Here is a 26,075-nt window from a genome sequence, read left to right on the forward strand (position 1 = left end):
CAGGTGGGCTTCTTAGGGAACTCTTCTCAATACTCTGTAATAACCTATATGGGAAAAGAATCTAAAGAAGAGTAGATATATGTATATGTATAACTGATTCACTTTGCTGTACAGCAGAAACTAACACAACATTGTAAATCAACTATACTCCAATAAAAAAATAAATAAATTTTAAAAAAGGGAGAGAAGCTGTCTTTGTGAGCACAGCTATACACAGTGTAGAATAAACATGTTAGAAAAGTTTTTTTGGTTTTATCTCTTTCCCAATCCCTAAATTACCACCTACTTTCTGTTGTTTGAATAGTAAAGTTAATATGAAAAACTAGATTGTGGTGTAAACAAATGTGGTAATGTTTACTTTATTTTTGGTTCTACACATACTTTCTGTACAACATTAAAGAGAGTGGACTTCTTTCTTAAGAAGAGAAAAGAAAAGAATTAACCAAAAGAAAATTAGAAAAATACCATATTTGGAAATTCATGAAATACCTTCTAAATAACTCATGTGTTAAAGAAGAAACTCTTGTGGAAATCACTTAGTATGCAGAAATGCAAAATAATGACAATATACTACCATATCACAAACACTCTTTAGATATTTATAGCCTTAAATGGTCGTGTTAGAGAGAAATAAAGGCTGAAGATTAAAGATCCAACCTTTTGCAACTTAAGTTGCAAAAAGGACAAAAGAAATCCAAAGAAGCTGAAACCTTACTTCATGCGCTGGAACAAGCATTCATTTTCCGTGAACCAGGCCCTTGGATCCAGTAGAGCCTCAAGTTGCAAGTTGGCAAACCGCTCATTGTGAGTCAACGTGAGAAAAGGCACTCTTCATTCTACCCCTTGATTCCAGAACCTGTATATTCTGGTTATTGGTACAATGCATAGACTGCATCCCCAGAGGAAGAAGAATGTCCTATCCCTGAATGTTGTTCCCAAGATGGTGCCAGGGCTGAGGTTTTAATGGGGCATTCCAAACATTTACCTGGCTGACTACTTTTGGATGGTCTGGTATATGGTAGAACTAGTGGATTCCGTTATTAGGTACCCACGGTTATGTGTCATTCAAATTCAAGGAAGATCGGGCATTCAGTGAGCCTTCACAGTGGTGCTGGCAGAGACACTTCAGGCAGTGAATTACAACCACGTGTGGAATAGGCATAAACTATAGTAAGAATGAATCACTGTCCCCTCCAGAATAGAAGAGATCAGATGTAATCAATTTGCCACCAAGAGGCTGGCTGTTTTCCTCCAAGGGATGGTACCACGTGGCACAGTTGGTGACATGGTAAATGTTAAGTTAGATCAGCCTTGGACAGACGGAGCCCATGCTGTCAATCACACAAGCAATGGAGTTAGACAGAGCCTAGCTGATATCCACCAGATATGTCATCCTGTCCACATGGCTGCTGAGTGCATCTTCTGATGTGGATGCTTTTGGTGGGCCCTGACTTGAAACACAAAGATACACACATCTTGTGCTCATGCACACAGGTTCATCCTCCTCCTCAGACCCCTTTGTCTCTAATCTTCCCATCTTACTCCTTCTAGGTCCCTGACCTACTAGACAAACTACTCATCACAGTTCAGGAGTCCATACACATACCTACTTTAGACCTCTTCTCTTGAAATACAAAATATATGTGGACAAAACTTGTTTCCTGCCATACCAGTAAACTATAAACGTTGCCTGCCATCAGACCATCAGCCTCTGCACAGTCCTCCCTGAGGGGAATTCTTCAGGATGGAGAAAAATAGACACTGGCTTTAGATAGTTAAGATGCATATCAAATGAATGATTTCAATGATGCAGACCCTTGCATCTTCCCATACATAGAAAAGCACTAAATTCATTAACTTAAGTTGTCTGTTTTTTTGTGATTAGCAGCAGTTTTTTGATGTTCAGCTGCATGGGTTTGGTTTTCTTTTTTTTTCTCCAACAAAAACTCCTAAATATCCTGGCTCCTCTTACCTCACTGGAACAGTTGCTCAGAGCTCTCTGAGAGGCTGTCTCCTGTGCTATAGACCTCAGTATGGCCCCCGAATAAAACATAATTTCAGGTTGTATGTTTTGTTTTTTGTTGTTGTTTTTCAGTCACTATACACTATTCACAGTGCTGATTGCTGGGAAGATTTCTCCTCATTGCTATTTTTAAGGCCACCTTGAGTAGAGCTGTAATGTAGCAGTCCATTTCAGCTCACACTAAGAAGGCCCAAGATTTTCTTTCATCAGTTGATCATACAGATCCCCTGAGGTTATATGCATGAGCTGAGAGAATGGTGTCAGTGCAACAGAGGTGGATGACATAAGGATCTGGACCATTTATCCATTTAACTTACTTGTGTTCTCTGGACCTGTTCATTTCCCTTATATGATGAACTGTTGCTGCAACTTGAAAGGCAGCTCCAGTTGCAAAGTCATCGGATGCCCCATGATCAATTTCAAAGTCCCTTTTAGGGCTCAGTGGCATTACAGGAGCTGCTTGCTTCTCAAATGAATGGCAAATAGTTCTTTGTTACAGAAGGTAGAACCTCATTCCAGATCCCTAGAGGTCTGTGCTGTAGACCTCCTACTGGACCTTCCTGAGACTCCGCATGGCATCTTTACCTATCAAGGATACCTGGGCACCACAGGTCCTGCTAAGTTGCAGTGGCCAAGGAGCAGGCAATTTGCCCTACGTTCTGGATCTACTGCAAATCTCCTCTTGCTCTGGACATTATTTGAACTAGGAAATAAATGAATCAGTGCTGTATTGCCAATGTGGTGTATGATGCCTCAAATCCAAAGAGCTCCAAAAAATACTATTTTTCTTTTTTTATACTGTTTGTCCCTTTCATAGTGATAGGGGGTACATAAAGTGCAGCATCTTGTCCCAAACCAGTGGACCTCTAAAGATTTCACCAATGTGGCAAAGACTTTGAATTTTGAGGGAGTCTTTTTTTCCCACTAGTTGGCATCTGGGCATCCAGAGTACTTATCATATTTTGTTCAACAAAGTTCAGTTAGTATCATGTTCTGTAGAATATCAAGATGATCAAGGTCTCTGTGGATAATATTGTAACAGAAAGCAGGAGAATTAATATAGCACTGGGGCTAGACAGTCGATGTATTCTTCTGGCCTTCCCACATATAAACAAAATGACTTTGAGCCTTTTTAATGATGGAGATTGACAAGAATGCATTTACCAGATCAATAGCTTCATACCAAGTGCCAAAATCTGTATTGATCTGTTCAGATAAAGATCCAGCTCAGCAAGACTTGGTCCAGTAGCTAAGACTCTGCGCTCCCAATGCAGGGGGCCTGGGTTCGATCCCTAGTCAGGGAACTAGATCCCACATGCTGCAACTAGGAGTTCACATGACACAACTAAAGACCCCACATGCCGCAACTAAGACCCAGCGCAGCCAAATAAATAAATAAAAAAAGAAAAGATCCAGCTCAGCAACTACAATTGGGACTATCACTTGGTTAAGTTGATGGAAATCCACAGCCATCCACCATAATCTGGTTTGTTTTTTTTTTGTGGTACGCGGGCCTCTCACTGTCGTGGCCTCTCCCGTTGCGGAGCACAGGCTCCGGACGCGCAGGCTCAGCGGCCATGGCTCACGGGCCCAGCCGCTCCGCAGCATGTGGGATCTTCCCGGACCGGGGCACGAACCCGTGTCCCCTGCATCAGCAGGCGGCCTCTCAACCACTGCGCCACCAGGGAAGCCCTATCTGTTTTTTTTTTTTTCATATTCATGAGAACCAAATAGGTATATGATAGGGAGTCCTGCATCTTTTAGTCTGATATAGGTGCTAATCTCTGCAATTCCACCCGTTAGGATATTATTCTTTATGTACTGTCTTGTCACTACACCCTAGGCTTTCCCTAACATAATTGGTGAGGGAACCAATATGTTAGTTCTGCTACCTGTTAATCCATTACAGTTAGGAGATGTAACTGCAGGATGGATCTGTGGGCCCAGTAGACCCACAGTGAGACAAACATGAGTCAGGATTTCATTTATTACCTTTCATCTCTCAGCCTCATTCCAGCCAGGGGAACCACAATGGCATTTCAGATCCCCTGGTATTGGTGTCCCCTCAGAACCCAGTATTCCACAGCCCTCGAGAAATCTAGGAATTCCCTTTTCTGTAGTGGACAGTTTCTCTAGAAAATGGCATGAGTCCCTTTAAGGAGGAACTAGAGGAATATTGTGCATATTTGCAGTGGCCTTACCAAGTCCTTCCCCACAGGGAACTGGACTGCCCATCTGGCAGTCTGAGAACTGACTCAGATCTAGAAACTGGGTGAGAACTTGTGATTTTCCACTGTAGTAAAGGCCATCAGGCTTCAGCTCCCCAGCTTCCCATGTTTTCTGGTTATACAACCAAACAATATTCAAATGCTGTCATATCTCTTTCCCAAAGACACTATGGATCATTAGTCATCGCCACAGATCTCTGTGTATCAAGATACCCTGGTTGCTACCTCAAGCTTGCTGCCCATTCCAGTAACTATGTCCACATTTCTGACAGTTAAGTAACCCCACCTGCCTCTGCTTTTTCAGAATCCTGTTATTCCCAGTAACACAAGGCAGTCCAGTTCAGTGGTACCATGTCTTAGCATCACCCCAGCCTATGGAGGACCCCACCACTGAATTTCTCATTGCTACCAGAAGCTCCCTCACCAGTGCGCTTTGTATTACACCAGGAGTTAAAGGCCATGATGTTTGCAACTTATTCTCAAATTGTTCAGGGAAAAAAAAAGTTAAGAACATACAGAGAGAGAGAGAGAACAAGCAATAAAGCAAATGAGGCAAAATGTTAGCAATAAGTAAATCTGAGTAAAGGATATACGGGTGTTTGTTTTGTTTTGTTTTACTTTTTGGTATGCAGGATCTTAGTTCCCTGACCAGGGCTCGAACCCGTGTCTCCTGCATTGGCAGGCGGATTCTTAACCACTGTGCAACCAGGGAAGCCCAGGAGATTTTTGTAATAGAGTGGCACACAGTAGTTTCCAGACAATTTCTGGTTACATTTCCTTTCTAATTTTTAATGCATCTCTTTTAACTTTTTACTTTCTTTTTCCTTAATCAGGCTCCTGAGGAAGCAACTTGGAATTCATCCTTTTAAGCCTTTTTTTTTTGCTTTTTTATTTCCTGTTTCATTAACATCAGATTTTAATTTTATTTATTCCTCTTTTCTGCTTTTTGTACCTCAAGAGCTCAGACTTGGACCAAGCAAAATCTTTTTTCCATAATACTGTCATCACTATTCTATGCATGACCTGCTTTATTTATTTTGTTATTTAAAATATAATAGAATAAACCCATGCACAGTCTGTGTCCAACTTCAGAACTAGAAAGAATAAACTGTATCTCTGTGATCTTGAGCCATTTAAGTTAAGGTGTTATCAACTGGATTGTACTTTAAATCATTAAGTTGTGTCTCAGATTTTTTTTTTTTAGAAAAGTCAATCTTTTTTAAAAAAATTTATTTATTTAATTTATTTATTTTTGGCCGCGTTAGGTCTTAGTTGCTGCACGCGGGATTTCTCTAGTTGCAGCGAGCAAGGAGGGCTACTCTTCATTGCCGTGCATGGGCTTCTCATTGCAGTACCTTCTGTTGTTGCAGAGCACGGGCTCTAGGCACACGGGCTTCAGTAGTTGTGGCTCGCGGGCTCTAGAGCGCAGGCTCAGTAGTTGTGGCGCATGGGCTTAGTTGCTCTGTGGCATGTGGGATCTTCTCGGACCAGGGATCGAACCTGTGTCCCCGGCATTGGCAGGCGGATTCTTAACCACTGCTCCACCAGGGAAGCCCAGAAAAGTCAATCTTTTTGGACTGTAGATGAAAATAAAAGGATGACAACATGGCCTGAATGACTGTTATCAAGAAGTTCTTCCCTAAAGCTTTTTATACTTTACATGTTCATTGATTTTCCTCCAATTTTTTATTTTGGAAAACTTCAAACCTACAAAATGTTGCAAAAATAATACAGTATATCCCTTACCTTGATGTATCATTAACCTTTTGATACACTTGTTCTCTCTAGATAGATATGTTTATATATAGTATGTATATATGTGTACATATGTATAAATATACATATGTGAATGATAGGTATAGGTGTATATGTATATACCTATAGTTATAGGTATATACATATATACACTCACATTTCTTTTCTGAACTGTTTGAGAATAAGTTGCATTTATTATGAGACTTCACCCCTAGACACTGTAACGTGTATCTCCTAAAGAATTCTTATATAATTCTCATATATTAAGCAACTTTTTTTTTTTTTGGCCACACCGCACAGCTTGTGGGATCCTAGTTCCCCAACCAGGGATCAAACCCGGGCCCAAGGCAGTGAGAGCTCGGAGTCCTAACCACTGGACTGCCAGGGAATTCCCTATAATTCTCATATATTAACTCAATATCATTATCAAACCCAAGGCACTTAACATTTATTGTCTCATATACAGTCCATATTCAAATATCCCCAATTATCCCAATAATGGCTTAGAGATGGATGGCCCAAACAATGTCTCTTTAGCACCAGTCCCTGGACTTTTTCTGTCTTTCATGACACTGATGTTTTTGAAGAGTCCAAGACAGTCATTTTGCTGACTGCCTCTCGGTGTGGATCAGCCTGAGGTTCCCTCTTTCAAGTGGGGCCACAAGTGAGATGCTTATGGCACTGCTGTGAAAACATCCAGAAGTGGAATGTGGCCTCTGAGGAGGACAGGGACAGAGAAGACTCTCTAAGGGACTCTGGGCTGAGCTCAGGTCTGAATGATGAGAAGGAATCAACTAAGCACACTGGCCATGGCGAGCAGGAGCCCTCCAGGCCCAGGTGCAATGACATGGCCGTGAGAAAGAGTGAGGGGGCCAAAGGAAATGACAGACAAGCTTGGGAAGATGACGCCTTTAGTTCTGGATGGTGAGTGTTCCCTTGGAAAATCTGAGAAAAATCCATGTCGTCGGGGGAAGCCTGTGGCAGAGGCCTGGGCTGAAGGAAACCATCTCTGACCCAATGAATAGTTTGCAATTCTCTATAAGAAATGTCACTGCAGAGAGCAGAGAATAGAAGAGGCCTGGTTCAAGCCTTGAAGAATACCGCCAGGAGTGGGAGTAGGTGGAGGGATGGCCAGAGAGGCAGGAGGAGGCCTGCAAAGCGTGTCCAGAAAGACAAGGGAAGACGAGTTTCAGGGAATGGTTAAGAGAGCAAGGTTAAAGGTTAATACTGACACTTGTTAAAATGGTAAAAAAAGGCTTTCCTCAGGACTGTTGCAATAGGAGTACTGCAATAGGGCAGAGAGATCCGAGTCAACGCTGAATACAAAGACAAGGGGGATTTAGAGCCAAGGGCAGCACTAAGGGCTCAGTGGATGGAAAATGACTAAGGGGAGACTTCAAGGAATTCTTGCAAAACTGACCTAACAGAATTGTTGCTAAGGCAGGTGAAGGACTTAGACGTCAAAGGTGGGGCATGAGGAACTTGATCAGATGTCAAAGATGAGGGAATTCTTCCTAAACCAATATAGCAGGATCCTTTGCTGAGACTGGGTTGGGCAGGCCAGACACAGGATGGCAGCCAAGGTTGAGACCTAATCAAAAAGAGGGCCTGGGGGAAACTGACTCAAGTTTGATCAAGCAGAGAGTCTTGTCAGAAGGCAACCCGTCAAGAACGGCCAGGAGGAGGACTGAAAAGTGCTCACTGCATGTGGAGGTCACTGCGGCCTTAGCAAGAGCTGTGAAGAGTTTGAGGATCCTTTGCATATAGTTCTATGTATATATGGGCTGGAAACACTTAATTTTAAATATAACTCATTTTTTATATCCATAAAAGGAAATATTATGTAGCCATAAAAAGAACAAGAGAGGGCTTCCCTGGTGGCGCAGTGGTTGAGGGTCTGCCTGCCGATGCAGGGTACGCGGGTTCATGCCCCGGTCCGGGAAGATCCCACATGCCGCGGAGCGACTGGGCCCGTGGGCCATGGCCGCTGAGCCTGCTCGTCCAAAGCCTGTGCTCCGCAACGGGAGAGGCCACAACAGTGAGAGGCCTGCGTACCACAAAAAAAAAAAAAAAAAAAAAAAAAAAAGAAGGCCAAGTACTGGCACTGCGTTCCCCTCATGCTAGCATTGGTCATTTAAAATAGTGAATATTAAATATGTGGGCTCCACATCTAACCCACAGAATGCCCACCCCAAATCTTAATGTTCTGTGTATCAAATATCCACCTCATGTGTACTATGAAAGTTTTATTTATGCCCCATTATCAAGTCGAAAGAATGTAAATAGTCAAATTATAAAAAGCTCATGACCTGCATATTTCCAGATGTGAATGGCAGTATATCTACATAGGAAATAAATGGCAATCCTATCTACCTATATAAAAAAAAAATAGACTATCTCCAGATTTGCATACTCACCACTATAAGAAGAGGTAGGCAGTTTTAAGGTTTCACAATCAGTTGTCAGAAAAACAGCAGTTATTCCTGCGGTATCTTGTTAGCATCTGACTCAAATTATTTTTAGATTGCATGATTTAGAAGACATTATAAACCCACCAAGAATTCGTAATTATGCTGAGATGGTTCCATCATTAACCCCAGAATCACTATCAGAAAGAGTAACGATGTGATGTAGAAAGAAGCTAATCAACCTGACTAAAAATATGCTCACCTTCAGAAAAACGATCTGGTCATCTGGAAAAATCACAGCTACAACCTGCGAACACGCCCACGTGGGATACTGATTTGGCCAAGACACACTATTTCTAAGCAGGAGAACCATGAGATCAGGGTGAATCAAGGCCATTTCCGAGGAGCAGCCTATACATTTCCAGACTGACCTTGGGCAGCATAATTGGTCCAATTCCTCTCAAAGGCAGTTTCATACAATCCTACCCACATCAACCCAAAGTTTGACATTAACTCGAAAAACCGAAGAGCATATTGGAGCAGAAGTGGACAGGTGTGTAAACTCTAGCACACTCTTATTGCTGTATTAAGTGTGATGGTGAGCACATTCCACCCACAACAGTGTCGTTCCAGGAAGCAGGGTAGGAGTAGTGGCACCTTAGAAAAGAGGCTATTCATTGCACAATTAATAGAAAAGTGAAAACGTTTCCAGATCTACAATAAGCCTGTATCCAAAGGAGTCTTTTACATCATTGACGTGTTGGACTTTGAATTCTGTGCTACAGCTTTGTAATGGACTCACTCTGGCCTGCTGGCCTGGGTACGGCTTGCTTCCTGCCTGTTGAAGGGCGAATGTGCTACACACAGCTAGGGTGGTTTCTACTGAGTGGTAAGATTCACAGAAGTTCCAGGGTATTCCTGTCACGATCATTCCTTGGGCAAAGTCTGATGCAGATGACGATAAAGTGGTTTCTTGGTCAGCAATTGCAATTTCTTTCTTTTAAAGTCAGTTTCTCGTATAGTTCTATTACAATTGGCCCAGGTTTAATTTCATCCATCTCCATGAAAGGAAAACACTTGGTGCTGGTAAACCTTTTTTTTAGGCTTGTAGTGTTTGAATTCAAAGAAAATAGCTGCACCTTTGGTTAATTTTTCAACATGCTTCTGGAGCTCAATGTCCACATTAAAATGAACATACATATCTTCTTCTCTTGAAGCCACTGGAGTCTCTTGCACAGGAGTTAAATCTATATCACTCAGATCTTTTACACTAACTGTGATATAGGGATCAACGCATTGCCCAGCATCTTTCAGGCCAATTTTCTCGATTCTGATAATGAGTAACGTCACTCCTGGTTCTGATGGCAACCTTGGTAATAAAGTACAGGGAACTCTTAGCAGGAAAGGCCTCAGGAGACCCTGCTAGTCTAGCACCACCCTTGTCTTCATCTTCTTCAAATCCCCAATTCTCTTCTTCACCAGGTGCTAAAATTCTTAAGGGGACAGGCTGAACGTCAAATGGGAATTCTTTTTTTTTTTTGCGATACGCGGGCCTCTCACTGTTGTGGCCTCTCCCCTTGCGGAGCACAGGCTCCGGACCCGCAGGCCCAGCGGCCATGGCTCACGGGCCCAGCCGCTCCGCGGCATGTGGGATCTTCCCGGACCGGGGCACGAACCCGTGTCCCCTGCATCGGCAGGCGGACTCTCAACCACTGCGCCACCAGGGAAGCCCCCGGGAATTCTTTATTATATGTAAGAATATTCTTTAGGATTGGTTCTAGCTTCTTCAGATCCTCCAGTTTAAATTCTTCTTGGGACCGTGTGGACTGTAAAGCTGCACTTCGTAATTCCAAGCATGTTGCCATTTTGCCTGTGGTCTTCTTTTGTTCTTCGGTGAATTCAGAATTGCTGTGCTGAGCTTGGGCCTCTTTTTGTAGGTGTCTTGCTAATATCTGATACTCCTCTGTCGCCTCCACCAGCTGGCCCCAAGAGTCGAAGTCGGGGCCTCTCCCAAAGCTGGCACCCCAGCGCTGCAGCAGACTTCGGGTCACCTCCGACATGGCCGGTCCCCACCGCGTCCCCTCCCGCCCCTACCCCAGCGAGGCTGGGCTCTAGGGCGCCATCTTCCCCGGGCCTGGCCCCGACATTAACAGGGCCAGGAGGAACAGCCAGGCCACCGCCACCACCCGCCAAGGAGCCGCCCAAGCCCATCTGCCGCCCGAGCCGAACTTTGCGGCTCTGAAGCCTTGACTGGAATTCTGCGTCCTCAGAACCCTGAGCGTTATCCGCTCACGCAGCCCCTTCCGCACGCACACGCGTCTCCCCAGCACCGCCGTCCGTCCCTCCCCACACGCTTCCCCCGCCTTCACGCCCACCACTTCTCACTGGCCTCCTGGGTTGAATGTAGCCATTCTTTGCGAAGGGAGTCAAGCATTTTGAAGGCATTCTTGTCATTTCAATACCTCCACCAACGGTGGCTATGATGGGATGTGGTGATGGCATCAGTAGTGACAGGCAGCAAAGGTGGTGAGGATGACGCTGGCTGCTGCTGGAGCAGCCATGACAGATGGGAGCCATGGCAGCTGTGGCCACAGGTGGCGGCCACGGAAGTGAACCCAGTGGGTGAAGCAGGCAAGGCAGCTGGTCTTTGCTGGAGAGATTCCTCTCCACCAGAGCCCACTCTGCCTGGTGTGTGTGGCAAGCGGGAAGTGGCAGGGAATTAAAAATCCATCCCCTTGGGACTCCCCTGGCGGTCCAGCGGTTAACACTCTGCGCTTCCACTGCTACGGGCACGGGTTCGACCCCTGGTCAGGGAACCAAAATCCCGCAGGCCAAACTAAAAAAAAACAAAAGACCCCACAAAAAACAAAAAACCCATTCCCCTTACGTAGCCCTCCACCAAACGTAGGGTGTACAAAGGCCCTCACCACGAGAGTGGGAAGCCTACTTCCACTGCTTCCCAGAGTTGCCCAGAGAATGAAGCTGTTGCCCACAGGGATACCTTGCTTGAAAATGCACCTCCGATGGGCTGCCTTCCCTTCCCTGCCTCACTTCCCGCAGCTCTACCAGTACTTTCTGGGATCATCTCCCAAACCCTTGTCTCAAAGTCTGTTTCTGGGGGAATCCAAGCTAAGATAATGCATCATAAGCCAGGGATTCAAGCACATATGGCACATTAACAAGAACTGACCACATGCCAAGCCAGAAAGTCTAAACAGATTTCAAAAGACTGAAATCATATAAAATATGTTCTCAACCCAACTGCAATTAGGCAAGATAACTAGAAAAATCCCCATATGATTAGAAATTTAAAAATTCAATTTTAAACGTCTAAATAATCTGAGATCAATGAAAAAAGCAAAATAGCCATGCTTTGGGGAAAAAGTGCATATATTAGAAAAGGGAAAAGGCTGAAAATCAGTGAGCTAAACATTCAAAAAGGTAGAAAACAGAAAATTAAATCCAAGGAAAGAAGGTAATAATAAAGAAGAGATTTAAATTAAAAATAAATATATGAAATAGAGAGCACCAACAAAGCCAAAAGCAGATTCTGTTTAAAGATTAATATTGATAAACTCCTGTCAAGACTCATCAAGAAAAAAAGGAAGAGGACACAAATAACCAATGTCAGAAATGAAAAGGGGGGGGAGTTCCCTGGCGGTCCAGTGGTTAGGACTCCACACCCTCACTGCCGAGGGCCCAGGTGGGAACTAAGATCCCACAAGCCACATGGCTCAGCCAAAAGAAGAAAAGAGAGAAATGAAAAAGGGGCCTTTGTTACAGGTTTGACAGACCTTAAGATAATATGAGGACATTAAGAACAAATTGATGACCATTTAAAAATTCAGATCATGTGAAAAATTCTTAGAAAAATACATTTTACCCAGACAGATGCAAGAATAGAAACTATGGGGGCTTCCCTGGTGGCGCAGTGGTTGAGAGTCCGCCTGCCGATGCAGGGGACACGGGTTCGTGCCCCAGTCCAGGGAAATCCCACATGCCGCGGAGTGACTGGGCCCGTGAGCCATGGCCGCTGAGCCTGCGTGTCCAGAGCCTGTGCTCCGCAACGGGAGAGGCCACAACAGTGAGAGGCCCGCATACCGCAAAAAAAAAAAAAAAAAAAAGAATAGAAACTATGAAGTTTTTATGGGTAAATATGGGCAAAAATTCTTTGCAGGCAAACGCCATCAAGAGGTGGAGTCCCTTCCCCTTCCAGGGCCTTTAATCTGGGTTGGCCTCATGACTTACTTCAACTAGTAGAATGTGGTAAATGCGGTGACTTTGTTTCCATTTTTGCTCTCGTGGACCCCTGGGACCCATCGTGTAAGGAAGCTGGTCTAGCCTAGTGGAAGAGAGGCCTGTTAGAGATGTTCTACAACGTAGTCTCCACCTCCATTTTGTCTGCTCTTATCACTTCTTACAGTCACATGGAGGGAACCCCACGCTAGCTTACTCAAGTAAAGACAGGTTGGCTGAAAACATACACAGAAATCTGAGGGCTCAATCCACAGCCCAAGGAAACCGGAGCTGGGAACAGAAAGTCACCAGGACCCAAGCAGCCCTTTCAGGGACCACAGGAACTGATCACAATCCTCTCTCCACAACCTGGGTTTTCTTGTTTGGGCCACATGGCATCCAAGGGCCCCTGCAACCCTGACTGCATAGGACTCCCACCCTGGCTGCTAAGCCAACCAACAACTTCCTTTGTTTTAGGTGTCAAATCCCCAGGGGAGACTCCCAGCTCATTTTTCCAAGCCAGAGCACAAGCCTTAGATTTCAAAGGGCCAGTCCGGTCAGCGCTGACCAGTCACTTCCAGCTTCTGTAAGTCAGGATTACGCTCCAGGGAAGAGCAGCTTATCTGAATGGTGAAGCTGGGTGCAGGCTCTGGGCGCTCTCTGCACGCTTGCCTGTCTACCCTCTGCCCCTTAGGACCTGCCCCTGCAGGAAGACGGATCAACCAGCTGTGCCCACGGAGCCTGTAATCCTGCAGAGAAACATTAAGAAGCTGCGGCAGCCACTGCTGGTACCTACCCGATCCACTCAGCACCCTCTCCTGTGTGCTGAAGGCTGCTCACTTGACTTCCCACTGCTCTCTGCTCAGGGCCCTCTCTTGGTGGCAGGAGGGCACTCGACCACGCATAGGGCAGTCAATGCCCATGAAAACATCCCTCAATGTCAGATGGGGAGTTGGTGTACGTACACCCCAACTTCCTTGCCCCTGGGATGGGGGAACTGAGGTATGTTCTGTGCCGTCTCCCAGAAGTCCCAGGTGGGACCGAGCCTCAGTTGCCCACAGCAGTGACCAGCTTGATAATGCACCTTTTATTGGCTGCCTTCCTCTCTGTCACACCTCTCCACTTCCCTACGAGTATTCCTGGAATCATGCCCCCAGATACTACCTGCACTAAAATTCTCCGGGTTGGACTCTGGAAGGATGCAAACCAAGACAGAAGAGAAGACCAGTGCAGCAAACTCTAAGCCACATCTGTCAATGCAGCTGTTTTCAATACAAAAGCCAGTGTTTTCACCTGCATTGCCTCATGCCCATGTCTATTGCTCAACTGGTTCTGAACTCAGGAGGGAAGGAGGTGTGTTATTTATTGCCCCCTAAGCCTCAAGGAAACACTCAGTGAAGACTTGTAAATGCTACAGTTAAGGTGAGAAGGAACCCTTCTCCATATCCATGCAGCAGGAGACAGGAAATGGATGTTGGCAGAGCTGAGGGGGGAAGAGGGGTCGCCTTAACCCTGGTGAGCAGACAGAGCAGCTTGCCCCGTGCCCCAGGCCCCTCCTTGGCACACTAGGTGAAGCTGCGGAACAGGGCCCCGCAGGTGCTGAAGGCAGGAACCAAAGCCTGGTATAGTCTTTATTTATTGTGAGTCTTGATGTCCAGGGAAGCCAGGCCCATGTCCACAGCCCTCAGGACTCCACCTGGCCATTCTTCACGGGTGGAGGCATCAAGCCCAGTCGCTCATGTCCAGTTCTCCTACGGTCTGAAGGGTCCTCAGGAGGCAGGAAGTGGCTGTGCCTGCAGAAAAAAGCCACATCAACATCTACTAGCACCTCTTGTGTGCCTGGCCCTGGGACCACTGCTGGCGAGATTAGGCAGACACAGCAGAGGCTGCCCTTGCGGAGCTCACAGCCTGGAGGGAGAGGGTGTCAGGTGATGACTTCGGGTGCAGCGAGCCGTCACTGGGAGCAGGGAAGGCAGCTTCCTGCTGGGTTTACACAGCACCTGCTGTGTGCCCAGCACTGTGACAGGCACTAGGGACCCAGCAGTGGATGCAACAGACACACATCTCTGACCCCAGGGAGGGACAGACAACAAATGCACAAAAACGTGTCAGCGGGTAAATCCTACGAAGAAAACTGCATCAGGGTAAAGAGCAGAGGTGTGTGGACCGGGAGGTACAAGCGGCGCTTTACGCTGTCAGCTGCGCTAACATGAGATGTCTTTATACCATGGTTTACGAGATGGGCCTGTGTGTTTGCTATTTTGGAGACCAGAGAAGAGGGGAGGCCTGAATTTCACTGCCCCCAGTCGGAGAGGGAAAGCTGCAGCTGGGGTGCCATTACCGGGAAGGGGAAGGCAGTCAGGAGGACCTGGGTGCGGGGTTAATGACTCTGAGTGAGCTGGAAAACCACAGGCTTTAAAGGGGACAGATGTGACCCCATTTCCGTTTTTAAAAGCTCCTTTGGCTACCAGCGGGGAGACAGAGAGTAGCAGGGGGGCAGGGCAGGGGTGACCCCAGGAAAACCAGGGAGAGCCTTGGTTGCTCATTCCGGGAGGGAGGGAGCAACTGGCCCTAAGATAGGAAGGTGGGCTCTTTGTTCAGATGCTCAAAAAACTTGAAAGAAGTATCACCAAAATATAATTAATAAACTAGCATGAACAGTATGCAGTCTTTACTGAGTATTTTCTGAAAAGAATTAAAAGTCCATCTCACTGGTGTCTGCTCTTGGAACCTGAACCTTTCACTTATCTGTACCTTATTAAAAAACAAACAAACCAATGTCTACAGGGCCTGGTAGAGGGGCATTTCTCCAGTCTTTAGCCAAGAACTCCTCCGAAACAGGCGATGGGAGGGAAGCAGTTACCAGGCAGTAAAATATAAGCCATAGTGGAGGGAGCTCAGGGATCTTGGGAGGATGGAGATGGGCCATGACGGGATTTTCTGAGGGAGGTGACGTCGAAGCTGGGATAAGAATTAGCCAGATGGCATGGGAAGGGCAATCCAGGCAGAGGGAAAGTGAGATAAAAGCCTGGCAGCAGGAGAGACCAGCATTCGAGTAGCTGCATGTTCACTGGGGCACGAAACACAGAGCTTGAGGTGGATGTCGGGTAGAGGCAGGGCCAGAGGCCATGTCCTGCAGGGCCCGAGAGGCTGTGCCGGGGTGTAGACTTGGCCTGGTCAATGCGAGCCACGAAGCAGTACACAGACAGAGTTCCTTTGGGATCACTCTGGGACCTTCACAGAGAACGGACTGAAGGAGGTAAGACAGACAGCATGGAGGTCCAAGAGAAGGCTTCTCTTCTGGGTGCAAACAGAGAAGATGGGGCCCCAGGAACCGAGAGGGGGGCAAATGAGAGGGGGTTGAGAGGGAGCTGGTGAAAGATGTGACTTTTGCCTTTGGAGCTTGCAGGCCAGTGGGAGAGACAGTAAACATCTAAACCAGCAATTCTCAACCTTTTTTTTAAAAAAATTATTGCCCCCCCAAGGAGTCTTTTTAGACATTTTTTAACAATTGCACCCATCCCTGACATTTTAATACCATAGATATAGTGTATATCTGTTTAGGTACTGTATACATTAAAAACAGTTAAGACTTTTTTGCCCCATCCTTACCCCCATTGCCCGGACAGCTGAGAGGCAGTGAGGGCGAGAAAGGGAGAGAGGGTAAGGGAGGAGGTGGATCAGGTCAGCCTGGGGAAGACCACAGAGAACCAGCAGGAGCCTGGGACTTTGTTCTCAGTGTGGATGAGAAGTCACCGAAGAGCTTTAAGCAAAGGTGTAATGTGACTCGTTTTCAGTTCCTAAATGTTCTCTCTGGCCACCGCATGGAGGCAAGGCAAGAGGGGATTCAGGGAGACCAGGGAGAAGGCTGGGGCAGGTACCTTGGCTGTGGAGGCGGGAAGGAGACGGCTGGACTAAAGCAGGGACTATGGAGTGGGTAAGAGGGGAACACGTTCTGATGTTCTGGAAGCGGGATGCATGGTAAAGGTCTGCGTGGGGTGGAGGCTGACTCCAAGGTCTCTACTCTGAGCAGCTAGGAAGATGAAGGGGTGGGATGAAGTGCTGAGCCGCTGTCTTACCTCTGCGGTAGAGGGGGTGTGTGTCGGCTGCACCTGCTCAGCACACTGCAGGAAGCGGCGCACATGTTCTGCACAGTTGCCCACGGCTGCCTCGTTCTGTCTAAGACATTCCTCAAAGGCCTCAAAAGGCTCCGCACAGGCCTGGCGGATCTGCCGGATGACTGGGCTGCAGAGGCACGGCATTTCAGGCCCGGGGAGACTTCCACCCCACTGCTCCCCCCCGCCCCCCCCCCACCTGCCCCTTACTTGCCCACACTCACTGGGCGGACGTGCACTGAGCAATGCTCATCTTAAGGTGGTGACAGTCTCGTTGCCATGACTCAGGCTTGGCTGCCACACACTGGCCATACTGCTCCAGCTCGCGGCCACAGTAGCGAGCAGTGATCTCCAGGGCCGCCTGCCTGTGGGACGTGACAGTCTGAGGATAATTCCAGGCAGCAGGCAAGAAAGGGAGTTCTGATCTGAGTCTGGGGTGGCACCCCATGGGGTCTTGGGCAAATCTCAGAGTCTGAAGGGTCCTGGGATAGGGCCAGGGAGGTTTTGAGGTAAGGCATGAGCCTTGGGGGCTGTGGAGCAGGCTGGAAGCTTCTGGGGAGATAGTGGAGGTCCTGAAAAAAAGGTCTGATTATTCCAAAGCAGGCTGTGGAGGTCCTGGAAGAAGGGTCTGGGAGTCTGGGCATCCCCCAGTTTAGGCTTGGGAATCATGCAGAGAAGGCTTAGGGCCTTAGAAGTAACACCTAGAGTCTTCCGAGAGAACCTGGGAGCCCTAAATGAGTTCGAAGGCCCTAAAAGTGAAGGTTAGAGGTCCAAGGGGTGAAGTCTTGGGTCCTGGGGAAGGGTCTCTTGACCAAAGGGTCTTAGAGAAGAGACCTGAAGACAGGGGTACTGAAAGTGAGACTTGAGGCCCTGGGGCAGGTTTGGGGGTCCTGAGGTGGGTCTCAGGGTCCTAGGGGCATGATCTGGAAGCCCTGGGTGAGGCTGGGGCTCTGGGGTAAATCTGGAGGGTCCTACAAATAAGTTCTTCAAGTTCTTGGGAACAAGGTCTGGAACTCCACCGTGAGATCAGTGTCTAAGAACAAGTCTGTGGGCCCTATAGGTGAGATCTGAGATACTCGACAGACCCGGAAGTTCCAAAAGGTAAAGTCAGATGATCCAGGGGGAGGAACCTGGAGCTCTAAAAGGACGGCTCTAGGAGTCCTAGAGGTCCTGGGAGAAGTCTGGAGTCGTAGGGTTGCAGGGTGAGGGACGAGACCCGGGGTTTTGGGGGGCAAGGCTTGGGGTGTTGCGAGACTGGACCTCAAAGTCCTCCGTTATCACCCGAAAGAGGGGCGGAGCCTAAACGCGCAGAGGGCGGGGCCTGAACACGCGCAGAACTGAGGCTCGTGAAGGACAGCGCTGAATCCTAAGGCTCGGATCTCCAGGGAACAGAGAGGCCAATCCTTCTTCCCGGAGTCCTGGCCTAAGTTCAGATCACTGGGGAAGAGAAAGAATACGGGGGCAGGTACGGGGTAGGGGCTCCCGCTACTCACATCTTGAGGCCGAGGCCGGAGGAGGATCAATGAGGGAGGATAGCCCCGCCTTTTCCGGTATCAGGTTGTCATGGCGGCGCCCAGCCCAGCCTTCCTTGCCTCGTATTTTCCCGGTCGCAGAGCAGACAGGCAGCCCCGTCCCCTTTAGGCCCAACCCGTCATGGCGGCGCCCTACTTCTCCTTCCGGCCCCGACCTCTAATGGTGGCGCCTTGCGTAGCCACTTTCCGGCCCCAGCCGGCTCGGTACTTTGTGCCCTTCCATTTCCGGCTGGCCCTGGCGGCACCGGGAATTCACCGGAAGTACTGGGAAGAATCGCGGTACCTCCGCTCTAAGGCGAGTGCGGCGCCGGTGTGCGCCGCTCCTGTACTTGGCCGCAGCCGCACGCGCTTTTAGCCGCCTTACTGGAGCTGGTGGCCAGCGGCTGCCGCTGCTGCGACCCCTCAACATGCTGCCGTTCGCGGCTTGGTTGGGCGCTGTGGCTGCGGGCTGCTGGGCGCCCGGACACGGAACCTGATACTAGATGCCCCGCTGCATCTTCTGCTCTGCGCGTGCGCTCACTAGCCTTTGGGGACGCTGGTTGTACGCGAGGCGGAGCGGGCGGGAAGGGGGTCACCCCGGGAACAGAAGGAGGCCTGGACCTCTCGTCTACTCAGCCTGGGTTACCCAGACCGTGTCCCCTACACCTTGGCATAAATTATGAAGCCAAGGCGGCCGTGAGTTTTAGTCTTGGCTCCCTGCCACAGTGGGGAAGTTAGTTCTCTGTAATTCATCATATGACAACGTTTCCGCCTCCTCGGCTGTCTTCAGGTATGAGGCTTCGGGTGAGTATCCCTTGGTCAGAGAACTGAGCGTCAGTCCTGCTGTCTTGTGTGCAGAGCTTTTTCCAGACCCAGGGTGAGCCAAAATGAACATAAAATGTAGTTAATCATAGTGGCTTAGAGGAAAAAGAGCCATTTGTGAGCAAGTGACAATTGCTTGGAGTCTCAGTACGTTACCGAACTGAAACAGCAGAGGTCAGATGGGACTGGAACCCATGGGCTGGGACTCGAACCCACTGTCTTCATTGAGATCGCACACCTGGTTATCAGGACTTAAAGAAGCTCAGGTTTTTTCTGTCTAGTTGCCGAAAGAATTCAGTGAGACACAGTGATAGGAAAGAAGTGGATTTATTTAGAGAGATACACTCTGTAAGCAGAATGCAATCCATCTCAAAATGGGGGAGTGGCCCGGAAATATGGGATGGTTAGTTTTTATGGGCTGGGTAATTTCTTAGGCAAGTGGGAGGAGTATTCTAACTACTTAGGGGAAGGGGCGGGGATTTCCAGGAATTGGGTCCCTGCCCACTTATTGGCCGCCTGTGGTCAGCCTCAGAACTGTCCTGGCACCTGGCATGTCATTTGCATATGCTAGTTTCTAATGAGGTTCAAGGTCTCCTGGAAGTTGAATCTTCCTCCATCTTGGGCCTAATCGGTTCTAGCCAGTTTTTGTCATACCTGCAACGGCTCTGTCATTCTTTTATTTTTTTGTTTGTTTTGGCCACGACACACAGCTTGAGGGATCTTAGTTCCCTGACCAGGGGTTGAACCCGGGCCCAGGGCAGTGAAAGCACCAAGTCCTAACAACTGGACTGCCAGGGAGTTCCCAGGGAAAGGTTTTTAAAGACAGGGTGAGGGGGCTTCCCTGGTGGCGCAGTGGTTGAGAGTCCGCCTGCCGATGCAGGGGACACGGGTTCGTGACCCGGTCCGGGAAGATCCCACATGCCGCGGAGCGGCTGGGCCCGTGAGCCATGGCCGCTGAGCCTGCGCGTCTGGAGCCTGTGCTCCGCAACGGGAGAGGCCACAACAGTGAGAGGCCCGCGTACCGCAAAAAAAAAAAAAAAAGACAGGGTGAGGGAGCGGGGTTGTGGGGTTGTGTGATCAGCTCCAGACATTCTTCTCATTGGTTGGTGGGAGTCATTATCATCAGCTTTCTGGTTCCAACCAGTCTGGGGTCTACGTGCCTCCATCTGGTGAGGGGTTCAGTATGTGCAAAACAGCTCAAAGGACACGGCTCAGAATATTATCTGTAGCCCCTGAGGAGGAACTAAAGGGCCTTGACTTTGTTTAATGGCTAAACTATTATTATTTTGTCTTGTTTGACGGTTTTCCTTTCTGCATTTTCTCACTTCTCTGATTAAATTTACTCTTTGGAACTCGGGGAAGGCCCAGGAGGCTATTTTTCTACAGACAGAAGGTAGGCAGAGGACATGGGGAGGAGGTGTGTTCTGGGAGGGCCCCAAAGGGTCCTGCTTGGTTGCAAGTGTGCTCGTCTGTAAAATGGGGATGATAACAGTGAAATTCTTCACATAAGATACAGTATATTTGAGCGTTTTAGCATGGAGCCTGGAAGAGAGGAAGGGAACAGCGTCAGCATCTCTTCTCTTTGGCTTCATACGTAGACTAAATTCTCAAGTTTTCCCTTCCTGGGAGAGTGAAACCTTAACCTGTCCCATGCCCTCCCCCTGAGTCTTATCCCAAAGTCCAGGTAATATGCTTCCTCCAGGGAAGGGTTTCAAACGTTTGACACTCATGCCTCCAAACTTCTAGTTGCCTTTTGGCCTGTGGCTCAAGAGTGTTAACTTCCTCTCTAGGAATCAAAGGTAAGGGGGATCCAAGTGACCCTAGGGTTTGGAGCGAAGCAGATGTGGGCTTGAACCTGAGATCTCGGACAGAGTACTTCTCTCTGTGTTTCAGTTTCCTTGTAACAGATGTTTCAGGATTTCCTGGTGAGTAGAAACAGATGACATATGCAAAGCACCTGGTATGGAGCACTGTATTTTCTTTCTAGCCTTATCAGAGTTTGTTATGTTGACCTAAAACAAATAGGCTGCCAGTTTCTTCTCCAGCAAAAGTGGGTTTATTCGAGATCAGTAAAGAAATACAGTTAACAGGTCTGCAACCATAGCAAGCCAGATGCAAGTCCCAGCATAGCAAGGAGAGGAGAGCTCTTTTAAAGAGGGGAAAAGGAAATGGGGAGGACTATAGTAAAGAGAGCCCATTGGAGGGATTGGGAGTTTGAAGTTTAGCGGCATTTTATTGGCTAAGTCCTGACAGTCTCCTTGGCTGAGCTCTTGCTAGGAAAGAAGAAGAGTCTCCTCCTGTTGGGTTCAGTTATGTGTGAGGGTGTGAGTGCGCCCCCTTCTGACCTCCCGACTCTTGTTTTAATTTTGGTTCTGTTTATTACTTTTTACAATTATTGTTGTATATATTTGTTGGCTTATTTTCTGCCTACTTCAAAGCCCTGTGAAGCCCATGAGAGAAGGGGCTTTGTATCTGTATCATGGTCACTGCTGGCTACCCCACAGCATGGGGCCTGGCCGAGTAATAGTGGAATGAATGAAACAGCGTGCTCATAGGATTGCATGAGGATAATGATGAAATAAAATTGTTCTTAAGGCAGGACAAGAAAATATTTAAACATAAAATTCTCAAAATAAAAAAAGGAAAGCAAAATTCTCTCTCTGCCCATTTGAGCCACTACCCCCTCCCTTTCATTGTGCATTGGGCATCTGCATTATACCTCAACTAGATCCCCTAAGAAGATACAGAAAAAAAAAAAAAAAGAAGATACAGAAATGCCTACTTGACAAAGAGAAAACAAAAAGCGATTTCCTCCTGGCACCAGCAAAGTAACTCCTAGGAGATAACATTCCTTTCGCAATCCTGTAAGCAATCACGATGACCCACTACTCTCCTTGTTGGACTGTGTAAACTGTCAATATGTTACTTTGATGTATAAGCCTTTGTCTCAAAAATTTATATAACAAAGCAGTTATACTCCAGTGAAGTTGTAAAATAATTAAAAATTAAAAAAATAATAAAATAAAAATAAATTTATATAACTGTGCCTTGACCTCTGACAAGCAGAACAGTCCTCAGAACTTCCTGAAAGACTGTCTCCTGGGTTATAACCCTCAGCTTGGCTTGAGTAAAATTTTCCATGTCTTAGATTGACCACGGATTAATTTTTTGTTGACCGTAACATGAGATCCAGTTATTCACTGTTGACGAAAAGCTGATCAGTTGATCTAAGAGAGAATTGGAAATTTTTATTTTATTCTTAAAAAATATTTATTTATTTATTTATTTAGATTGTGCCAGGTCTTAGTTGCGGCAGGCGGGCTCCTTAGTTGTGGCATGTGAACTCTTAGTTGCGGCATGCAGGAGGGATCTAGTTCCGTGACCAGGTATCGAACCCAGGCCCCCTGCATTGGGAGCATGGAGTCTTACCCACTGTGCCACCAGGGAAGTCCCTGGAAAATTTTATTTGAGGCAAATTTGAGGATAATAACCTGGGAGGAGAATCTCAGAAAGTTCTGAGAACTGTTCCACCCTTTAGAAGTCAAGACACAGTTTATATAAGTTTTCTGAGACAGAGGGCTGTACATTAAATGATGTATTATTGACAGTTTACATAATTCCAGATTTGAGCACCATCACAGTGGGTCATGTGACCCTTTATAAGATCAAGAAGGAATGTACTTTTTTAAGGAGTTGTCTTATTTATGCTAGGAGAATGTTGCTGTTTATGGTTGAGTAGGTATTTCTGCTGAGGGGGGAGGTTTGGTCAATGCATAATGCAGATGCACAATGCACAGTGCAGTGGGGAGAGGGGAGGCCAAAGGGCAGAGAAGAATTTTTATATTCACATTTTTCTTGGGTTTCCCTGGTGGCGCAGTGGTTAGAATCCACCTGCCAATGCAGGGGACCCAGGTTCTATCCCTGGTCCAGGAAGATCCCACATGTCGCGGAGCAGCTAAGCCCATGAGCCACAACTTCTGAGCCCACAGGCCACAACTACTGAAGCCCGCATGCTCTAGGGCCTGTGTGCCACAACTACTGAGCCCACGTGCTGCAGCTACTGAAGCCTGCATGCCTAGAGCCTGTGCTCTGTGACAAGAGAAGCCACCGCAATGAGAAGCCCACGCACCACACTGAAGAGTAGCCCCCGCTCACTGCAACTAGAGAAAGCCCGTGCACAGCAACGAAGACCCAACACAGCCAAAAAAAAAATTTTTTTTCTTGTCATAAATATGAATTTTACTTCACACACTAATATGATACTTACTAAGTGCCGTGTATGTGCCAGGAACTGTTCTACCAGCTGGGGAGACAGCAGTGGATAAAACAGACCAAAAATTATACTGATAAAAAGTTAAAGAAGACAATTCAGGTGATACAAATTTTAACACTTCATGAAGCAGACCGTCTCCAGAGAACCACAACGTGGGGTGGAAGGCAGGAGGCTTTTATAGGATAAAGAATAAAGAACAAGGAAGAGAGAAACAGAAAATATCTGATAGGCTCAGGCCACATATTCAACCTTGTTTGAGGTGAGAAGGAAGAAGGAAATAAGCCCAGAGTTGGCTTGGCATTTGGGGATTGGCTAACTGGACATACTGTGCTGGTCAAGTGGAGCATTACAGGGATTTGAAAGTTACTTAAGTTTCGGTTTGCAGGACTGGCACCCAGGGCTGGATTGGCTCTATCTTGAGCCTGTAAAGTTTTATTTCAACAGTACCAGAGTGGAACTTAACATTCTAGTGGGAGAAACAGACAGTCATCACAGTAAATAAGAAAAGCATATACTGAATGAGTGATGAATGTTAAAGAGGATGATCAAACTGGGAAGGGACTGGGAAGTGTTGAGAGGGTGACAACTTTCTTGGTAGAATGTCCAGGGAAGGTGTGATGATATGATTATAATAAACATAATATTTGGTCTTCATCCACTGTTCAGCACAGAGCTCCTGAAACCCTTGGCATTTCCTACGAAATGAGAGCAACAAAGGAGTCTTTTGTTCTGCTAATGAGGTGACTTTGGGGCCACACCTAAGGATGGGGGCTGGTTGCTAGGAGAAACAACCCTGTGATTAGATGGTTGGAGCTTTCAGTCTCACCCTCCTGACTTCTGGGGAGAGGGAAGGGGCCAGAGGTTTAATCAATTATATATGGCCAATGATTTAATTACTCATGCCTATGTAATGAAGCCTCCATAAAAACCCAAAAGGAAGGGGTTTGGAGAACTTCCAGGTTGATGAACATGTGCAGATGCGGGAGAGTGGCCTGTTGCAGAGCTTGGAAGCTTCATTCAAGCCCTTTCCCCATACCTTGACCTATGCGCCTCTTCCATCTGGCTGTTCTGAGTTATATCCTCAGTTATATCCTTGGTCATATAGCAAGTTAACATGTTTTTTTCTGAGTTCTGCGAGCCACTCTAGCAACTTCATTGATCAAAAGGAGGGGACTGTTGAAACCTCCAGTCAGAAGCACAGGTGACGACCTGGACTCAGGATTGCCCTCTGAAGTGTGTGTGCGTACGGGGGGCAACGGAAGACAGTCTTGTAGGACTGAGCCCTTAACCTGTGGAATCTGATGCTATCTTTCGGTAGATGGAGAAACTCTGCCCTAATGGGTTAACAGAAACTGGTGACTAACAGAAATTCTTGAGCTTGTCTTACAGAACAGCAGGTAAGGGAACAGCGTGTTGAAAAAGTTTGCTTGGGGCTTCCCTGGTGGCGCAATGGTTAAGAATCCGCCTGCCAATGCAGGGGACACGAGTTCGAGCCCTGGTCTGGGAAGATCCCACACGCCACGGAGCAACTAAGCCTTTGTGCCACAACTGTTGAGCCTGCGCTCTAGAGCCTGCGAGCCACAACTACTGAAGCCTGTGTGCCTAGAGCCCGTGCTCCCCAACAAGAGAAGCCACCGCAATGAGAAGCCCGCGCACCACGGTTGAAGAGTAGTCCCCGCTCGCCGCAACTAGAGAAAGCCTGCCTGCAGCGAGAGACCAACATAGCCAAAAATAAATAAATAAAATAAATAAATTTTAAAAAGTTGGCGTGCCCAACGCACAGTGAGGCTAAATGAACCGAAACATTGAAGTTTGGAGCAAAGAAAGGTTTATTGCTGGACCAAGCAAGGAGAACGGTGCCTTGTGCTCAAAAACCCCGAACTCCCATATGGTTTGGGGGGAGAAGGTTTTATATTCAAAATTTGGGTTGAGGGCTGCAGGGTGTGTGACTTCCTTCTGATGGAACTTTTAGTTCCTGCTTTTGCCCCTCCTTTTTTGTTTGTTTGCTTGCTGTGCTGTGCGGCTTGTGGGATCTTAGTTCCCTGACCAGGGATCAAACCCAGGCCATGGCAGGAGTCCCAACCGCTGGACCACCAGGGAATTCCCCTGCTTTTGCCCCTTCTGAAACGATTAATTGCTTGAGTCTCTTTTCTGAAACTTGAGAAACTAAGACGGAGGTGGGGGAACATGGAGGGGACTGCAACTGGGACGGCCCTGCAGGGCTCCGCTCAATTTCATTAAGACTGGTCGAGACCACTGACCCTAAAACTGGGCCTGCACAAGTGTCAGATGAATGACTTTTTGATATCAGAGCGCTGGAAACTCCACCCTCAGATCATGCTAATGATCTGAACTAACTTTTGAACATGGATCTCATGAAGAAGCATGTAATTCAGATATGCCTGAGCAGAACACCTCCCTTTTCCCTACCTGCAGCAACCCTTTCCCCATGCCTAACTGAGGCCACCCTGCTGCTTTTCTTTTTTTTTAATTAATTTAGTTAGTTTTGGCTGTGTTGGGTCTTTGTTGCTGCGCGCGGGCTTTCTCTAGTTGTGGTGAGCAGGGGCTACTCTTTGTTGCGGTGCGCGGGCTTCTCATTGTAGTGGCTTCTCTTGTTCTAGAGCACGGGCTCCAGTTGCGCAGGCTCAGTAGTTGTGGCTCGCGGGTTCTAGAGCACAGGCTCATTAGTTGTGGCACACGGAGT

At 47.4% G+C, this 26,075-nt stretch overlaps 1 protein-coding gene and 1 pseudogene across 2 annotated transcripts; both read right to left on the minus strand.

Annotated features, from left to right (window-relative positions):
* Nucleotides 1-7,381: 7,381 nt before the first annotated feature.
* Nucleotides 7,382-10,489, minus strand: LOC309815836 (axin interactor, dorsalization-associated protein-like; annotated as a pseudogene). The gene is made up of 2 exons: nucleotides 10,136-10,489; nucleotides 7,382-9,921 (listed from the first exon to the last, which is right to left on the minus strand). The product of its transcript is annotated as an axin interactor, dorsalization-associated protein-like (transcript).
* Nucleotides 10,490-14,045: 3,556 nt separating this feature from the next.
* Nucleotides 14,046-18,711, minus strand: CHCHD5 (coiled-coil-helix-coiled-coil-helix domain containing 5). The gene is made up of 4 exons (XM_082642863.1): nucleotides 18,259-18,711; nucleotides 16,990-17,130; nucleotides 16,730-16,895; nucleotides 14,046-14,443 (listed from the first exon to the last, which is right to left on the minus strand). Coding segments are annotated over exons 1-4 (333 nt in total). The 5' UTR covers nucleotides 18,261-18,711; the 3' UTR covers nucleotides 14,046-14,419.
* Nucleotides 18,712-26,075: the final 7,364 nt, after the last annotated feature.

This window comes from Mesoplodon mirus, assembly GCF_964341445.2.
Source record: "Mesoplodon mirus genome assembly, chromosome: 14".
Taxonomy (NCBI): Eukaryota; Metazoa; Chordata; class Mammalia; order Artiodactyla; family Ziphiidae; genus Mesoplodon; species Mesoplodon mirus.

What these genes read in the sequence shown, in the direction of transcription:
- CHCHD5 (XM_082642863.1), bottom strand. An exon ending in GCTCAGTGCACGTCCGCCCA is followed by an intron (nt 16,896 to 16,989) that starts GTGAGTGTGGGC and finishes GTGCCTCTGCAG; the next exon opens with CCCAGTCATCCGGCAGATCC. An exon ending in ACACCCCCTCTACCGCAGAG is followed by an intron (nt 14,444 to 16,729) that starts GTAAGACAGCGG and finishes TTTTTTCTGCAG; the next exon opens with GCACAGCCACTTCCTGCCTC.